We start from the raw sequence: 7,752 nt of genomic DNA on the forward strand, positions 1-7,752 counted from the left end.
AAGAAATACATGGAAGAAGGAAAGGAAGAAGATTGAACCGGTATCAGTGAAGTGCGTAGAGACCGGGAGAAGATTCGAATCAAAACCGTCAAGAGTACTAAGGAAGAGAAAGTCCGTTATGGAGAGCAGAGCATATTTGCAAATCGCAGAAAGTGAGAAATGAAGCTTGGCTAAGGCATATTTATAGGAGAAGTTACAGTTGGGATTAGGCGACTCTTCGGATTCCCGTCCCGATCGCGCCACGTGTTGCTAAATGGTATCCAGCTGTGATGCAACTTCTCATTAAAAGAGTTCTGACAGCTGATGCGGATAGCAAGGTAACGGTTGATGTTTTTCATCTAACGATTCAGCTTATCACTTCAGTCGTACGTTAGCTCCACCCATGTCGGACTGAAAAGTATTCAAGCACGATATGTCTATATTAGAGATACCGGCTTGGGGGCTAGTTGTATGGGGGCTGACTAAGTCTCATACCGGTCCAGACGGACCGGGATACGCTGAAGAGATCACACGCCTATTACAGCCTTATTTGCCTCACCATAACGGCCCTATCCTGGTACCTTACCGGTATTTATTCCACGGGCCTTCTACCAAGGGCCTGGGCTGGATCCAATTATGTCTATCAATGCCTACGGGCCTAGAGATAGATTTTATCCACAAGATAAAAGCATATCCTAAGGGATACCAAAGAATATTCTCCGTAAATACAGGGGCCCAACCTGTATACGGGCCCATCCGGGTTTCCTATAAAAACCCGCTTTGATCCTAGTCATGAGGTACGTACACGAATCCCAATACATTCTACCTGAGAGCTACCGGTCATAACCAAATACTGATTAGGCATCGGAGGGGCGTTCCTCGGATCAACCCCCGAGGCTAGTTTACCTATTCTCTTTTGCAGGAATTCCAACCGGCTTCATCATAAGGACTTACCGGTTAAAGACCCTACACTTTGTCCCATACCGGAACAGTGGGAATAACATTAGTTCAAATATTGATACATAGCTGTCCTCAGTGGCGGATCCAGGAATTTATGAATAGTTGGTCACTACCGACTAGGTTGCACAGAAATGGCTACGGGTACGGGTTCGGATACGCGTATCCATATAAGATAATCCATGAATTTAAAGAAAACTACTTCAAATAAAATCAATTTATGACTAATAATAGTTCATATTCGATAAAATAGTACCTAAAAATAGTACTTATTACAACAAAATAGTACTTAGAAAATATTACAATTCTTCTCGACGAGTTTTCATATTTTGATATCGATTTATAATATCATCCTTGCTAACCTTCAAAAACATTTCTTTCTCCACATAAGTAATCAAGTAATCATTTAACATTTGATCTCCCATGCTATTACGCAATTTATCTTTCACTTGCAAATGATTTCTAAAACATTCTAATTCCTATCCTTAGTAACATATTTCATAAATCACAAATTCACATCAATTTCCAAATCTAATTTCCAAATCACAACACAATCGTAATGGCATCCTAATCTAATTTCCAAATCACAACACAATCAAGAATGGTTCAATAAAGAATGAAATCAAATTGACAAAAATTCACAAATAAACATCAATTTTCAGCAACAATGATTCATGAAAAATAATCAGCAACAATTTACAACCCAACAATGATTCATGAAGAATAATTCAACAATTTTCAAGAATGATTCAATTAAGAAGGTTGAATTAGAACTTTAGAAGAATACCTGAAGATTCTGCCTGCTGCTGCCGCCCGCCTTGCTGCCGGCCTGCCGCCCTCTGTTGGTGTGTTGGTCCTTGGTCTGTTGCAATTCGCAAAACAAAGGCACAAATCAGTTTTTTTTGAGACAAAAAAAAAACCCTAACAAAATCAAAACAACAAAATCGAAATGCTAACAAAATCAAGCAAATAACAATTCACCGGAAAACTCACCAGCAAATCTAGTCGACTACTCGAAGTCTCGACTTTGTTTAGCATTGTGAGACTACACGAACACGGTGCTGCTACTCGACTTTGTTTTGTTAGGGTTATCTGACTGAAGACTGAAGTGCGTCTGTGCGTCGGGCGGTCGGCAAAGTCACAGGAAAACTCATCGTGGTCCGTGCGGCTGCGGCGCTGCTACACTTAGGGTTTTTGAGTTTTTGTTCGCGAAGGAGAAAGAGAGAGAAAAAGGAAGGGTGTTCTGCGCGTGTGAGAAGTGAAACGCTGCAAATGAAAAAAAAAATTTTTTTTTTTTTTTTTTAAATAATAGTTGGTCACGTGACCACACGGGACCAACAGTAGATCCGCCACCGGCTGTCCTAGAGGAGAACGAATTATTCACGAGTAACGGGTAAAGAAACATACTTGAAACTAAGCACCTAAAAGAACTCATCTTCATAGAGTGCATAGTGCTTACAACATATGCAGTATACACTAGTATGGTGGAGGAGGGTTAAAGGATCCTTTGTGAACTGGAGGTGCTCGTCTTGGGGAAGGCGGAGACCGAACTGCTGGTCGTCGGCGCTCGGTATTCAATACTACTGCTCCAGCCACCGGAATCTATCCACCCAATCTTGAAGCTTCAGCAGAAGTTGTATTATGCGAAACTAAAAGGCCATTCACCAAGATAAACATTAGCAAGTATGCCTTATTATCCATTGCCTATATATTGCAAGTACTCCACTAAAAGATGTTTAAGCCTCGATGGTAAGTACGTGACATGCAATTACAGAGCGTATATATATATAGATATAAATATTAGTTAAGAAGACTTGGAACAGTATTCTGAGGATGGTCAGTAGTTGGTGGCGAACGCTAGTCTGAAAATTAAACTTTACGCGGTGCAAAATTCTAAAAAACGTAGGTTGGTCATTGGTCAAGCTATGAGCGTTTGCCATTGTCTAACGAGTTGTATTGTGAACAAGAATAAATGAACTACAACCATGAACTGGTTAACTGTTTGACCTTCACGAAAGTGTCACATACTCACATATGCATCAAGTGTGTATTAGGGGAGCCCAGTTGCTCTCGTCAATAAATGCAAACAACAAACCATATGGCATTTTTGTAATGAAGACCAATATCGTAGTTGGTTAATTTTTAGTTTAGGGATAAGATGAATATCTCTTCCCAGCACTAAAAAGGCGTTTCGATTGGACATTTTGCAAGGGATAAGAATGAAGAATCTAACCATTGTTATAAGGGCATAAGGAGGCAGAGCCGTTCCTGACATTTTATAGGTCCCGGGCGAAACTAAATCTCAGGGCCCCTTATATATATGGTGGCAGAACAAAATTTTCACCACTCATTAGTACTTCATTTGACAGCAAAATAAGTACACTATGTTTTTTTTTCTTAAGCACACATCAAAATAAATAATGAAGGTCATGTATATATCTAAATAGCATTAAAGTCAAACCGAAAAATATGTTTAAATGAGTAATGGGAACTTTAAAAATGAATTACTTCCTTCGTCTAAAATCACTTCTTCCACCTATTAATATACATAACTTTAAAGGATTAGTATCAATTGTTATTTTATTAAAAAAAAAAAGTAGATATGACACGAGGTAGCAAAATAGTTATTTTTACTTGGAGGAGAGAGAGTACTGGTTCATGTTTGTTGAGAAAAAAAGAAAAGATTAAAATAACTATGGGTTGTATCCAAAAAATAAAATTGCAAGGGGTAAGTACGACTAATAAAAATAAAAAGTGTAGAAAGTATTGTGTAATAGAGGGTATAAAAAGAAAAATTGTAGATAAAAAATATATAAAAGAAGTTGAATACAGAAAAGCAAACCATTGCCAAAAAAAAAAAAAAATAGAAAACAAACTTTCTATCCTTATGGGATTTGAACCCATGTCTTCTACACTAGCACGTGTAAAAGAAACCACCAAACCAAACTTCATTTTGTTGAATATAATTGTTGTTCTTCCTTTTATTACGAGCTTTATATCAAAACTGGGCCCCTTATATGGATGGGCCCTGGACGGTTGCCCATCAAAACAACCCCAGGGTCGGGTCTGTAAGGAGGGAATCTAACAAATAGGCTAACCTTGATTCTTTTTTTTTTTTTTTTTTACAATGAGTTATCAACGTAGAGTCATAAATATTGAAATATATAATGTAATTCCTTCATTTTAAAATAAATGAAATGTTGGGAAGACTCGAATTAAGTAGATGAGTGAAAAACAAGACTTGAGTAATGAAGAGAGAAGTAAATGCCAAGCATTTTAGTTAATATAGGTAATATAATTTGTTCGAGGATTGAATATTATTATAAATTTATGCATTTCTTTGACTAGTTAAAAAGTCGTATACTGCTTTTTCAATGAAAATTCTTTGAAAATAAATATTGAATTTAACTATTGAACTAATATTTTAATAATTGTCATTTATTGTCTTCTACAATTTCAACGACCATTTTTTTCTAAAAACTTATAATCAAATAAATACTTTAAACACTAATCACTAACAACTACTAGTAGACACGTAGTAGCTAGAGATGGCACTGGGTAATGGAGCATACCCGGATCCGTGGATCCAGATTCGTTTTGACGAAATTGGATCCTCAAATTTTAGACCATATGGATCTGGGTAGGATCTAGGTAGGCTCTAGATCCTCCTTTAAAAAATGAATTTAGATAGGGTCCTAAATTATTACCCAGATCCAAATCCGTTTACTCGTTCATATAATAACATTATTATTGAATATTATATTATCATAATATTAGAATATTAGTTATTACATGTAAAATAGATTTTACATGAATTTCGAATTATTAATCTGCTTAATGTGTAATTTTTGTGCGAATTTACTGGATAATTGAGTTTAAAAATGGGATAGATAATTGTTCAATTTTAAAAAATAGTTCATTAATCTACCGTTTGATAATTGACTAGTTGTAAATAATTTCAATGGTTATTTTTCAAAAATTAAATGTATTTTTTGGTCGATATTAGATGATCTTATTGTTTAAAATCTTTAATTATTTTAAAAATTAGGGTAGTTTGAAGAAAAAAGGCAAGGATTCGTTTAGGGCCCGCATCCATAGGTGCGAATTTACTCGATAATTGAGTTTAAAAATGGGATAGATAATTGTTCAATTTTCAAAAATAGTTGATTAATCTACAACTTGATAATTGAGTAGTTGTAAATAATTGCAATGGTTAATTTTCAGAAATTAAATGTATTTTTTGGTCGATATTAGATGATCTTATTGTTTAAAATCTTAATTTATTTTAAAAATTAGGGTAGTTTGATGAAAAAAGGCAAGGATTCGTTTAGGACCCGCATCCATAGGATCCATATTGTTTCCGCTAAGAAATTGAGGGTGATCATGAGTGTTGATGTGTGCTGAGAAACGTGATATGGCCCCAAGAAGGTACGTCTGAGCTCCGTTATCCGTACATCGGAATCCTGCAAAAGGTAAGGTTAGCCTACCCCGGGGGTGGTCCCGGGATCGCCCCTCCGACGCTCAAGTCAGTAAATGATTGAGGTAGAGAGAGAAAGGGATCAATGTAGAGAGAGATGCTCTGGGTTTGGCAACTTAGAGTTGCTTACCTTTGTCTGATGAGACAACCCCTATTTATAGAGGAGAGGAGCCCCAATGAATGAGGGTATTTTAGTCATCTCCAGCTGGTGGAGGATTTGCTTCCCTAGAGGTAGGGGTATTTTAGTAACTTTGCCATAGGTGGGCTGGTCCAAGAAATGGGCCCAAACACATATGAATTCGGATCTTCATTCTTATTACTAGGTGGATCCGGGTAGGATCTGGATCCTTGGTAAAAAAAAATCTCGATCTAGATCGTAGAGGATCCTGCCCATTGTCATTTCTATAGTAGCAGCTTTTTGCAACAACTACCTACTACTGCAACATTTAACAGTAAACTTTGCCAAACATGCCCATAGTGATTCGAAATTCTTATCACCGCAAGCATGGTAGAAATTATCTATGGGACTTTTAGTATGTGGAACATGTAAGTATAGAGATTATGAGAAATTATAAACATCTATGTGAAAGATGGATATACGAAAGTGTATAAACATAAGAGTGTTTCTGTTGCTTTCTCTGATTTTGCTACTTTACGAACACAAAACAACACACATACTATAAGTTTAAACATAAACACTTTGCCAAATGTCTCTCACATATATGTTTATCATCTCTCTTGAGATTACAAAGAATAGGCAGTGGATAGAGATATGGATAGGGTTACAAAATTGGCAAATGATATATGCATATAATAGTTTGTTGATATGGATTGAGCATAAGATGAAAAATGTAAGGACGTGGTACTACATATAGTATGTGGTTTTCTCTACTTAATAGGGTTTTCATGAAAATTATCGTTCTATATATTTATTGTTTTGGGGTTCTTATGTAACAAATGCTTGCTTGAGGCAATCATTGAATAAACATTAAGTATATGTCTAAAAGAGTTTATACAAGGGAAGATCTATTTTCATGGGTTCTATTTTACTATACTATATAGTATAGTACAATGGGTATGTTGTATAAAATAAATAAATTAAAATAGGACTTTTATCTAGAATGAGGAATTAAAATAGAATATGATTCCAACTACTAAGGTGACATTTGGATTTCGTGGATGTGTGAGCATATACTTAATATAAGAAGTGTTAGTATTTAATATGTACAGGGTTGTCAATCATGTTATTTTATCTAGTTATCTTCGATCAGTCTATGTCCTTTTTTTTGATAAGTAAGTGTAATATTATTAATGCTCAAACACCATACAACCAATACTTACTATGCCAAGCAAACCAACTAGGTTGGACCCCTCAGCCTAGAAAGTAACAATTACTATCCATTACAAACTTACAAACCAATTTTGCTCAACTCTAGAAACATTTTGAGGCATAACAGCAACAACTCGCTGCTTGACAGATTGTTTGAGGCTAACAAAAACATGCCTAGGATTAGGAACAGATTGATCCCAATAAGCTTTGTTCCTACATTGCCATGTGAAGTAAATTGCAGCAGCAAGGCTAGCATACCACACATTCCTCTTGAACTTAGACCTCTGATTGTGATGAATCCATTGCTGCAAACAAACCAGATCAGTAGATCTACTAGTAATTCCCATCCACTGTTTAATATCACTCAGCAACCTTCTACTAAAATCACATTGAAAAAATAAGTGAGCATGAGATTCAGCTTCTACTTCACATATGCAGCAAGTATCTGAGTTACTAACACCAAATTGGGCTAGCTTTTCCTTTGTGCATAATCTGCTCTGAATGGCTAACCATGATATAAACCTGTGCTTTGGAGTGTTGATCCTATTCCGAACCATGTGATCCCAATGAACATGTTCCAGTTCTTGCTGCTCTATCATCTTGAGATAAACTTTTTTTGTAGAGTAAGTACTCATTGAGTAGAATTCTTCCCTACTAAAGTACTGTTGTAAAGTGTGTTTTGTTGCACATATTTGCCTCCAATACCAGCTGCCACTGGTTCTTGGGGAATAATCAGATAATTAAATATTATGATAGTATCTCAGATAGTCAGATAATTCTAGGTATCGTATGGTCGTATTTGGAAAGTTGATCTTCCCATGAAATTTCACTTCCCATGATATTTCACTTCCTAGGAAGTAAGCAAAATTATTTGTTAGGATATGGGAAGATGGAATTCCCATGGGAAGTGACACTTACCTAGGGGGGACTAGGTAAGCAACTTCCCCCATTGTGTGGGAAGTAGAACTTCCTAGGAAGTTCTACTTCCTATATATGCTCTAGTTAAACA

The 7,752-nt window shown here is 36.1% G+C and overlaps 1 protein-coding gene across 1 annotated transcript; it reads right to left on the minus strand.

The window, feature by feature from the left end:
- Nucleotides 1–6,814: 6,814 nt before the first annotated feature.
- LOC125496710 (uncharacterized) lies at nucleotides 6,815–7,342 on the minus strand. Its single transcript, XM_048642244.1, has one exon. The coding sequence runs from the start codon at nucleotides 7,340–7,342 to the stop codon at nucleotides 6,815–6,817; it is 528 nt and encodes a 175-aa protein (XP_048498201.1).
- Nucleotides 7,343–7,752: the final 410 nt, after the last annotated feature.

This window comes from Beta vulgaris, chromosome 4 (assembly GCF_026745355.1).
Source record: "Beta vulgaris subsp. vulgaris cultivar EL10 chromosome 4, EL10.2, whole genome shotgun sequence".
In the NCBI taxonomy this organism is placed as follows: domain Eukaryota; kingdom Viridiplantae; phylum Streptophyta; class Magnoliopsida; order Caryophyllales; family Amaranthaceae; genus Beta; species Beta vulgaris.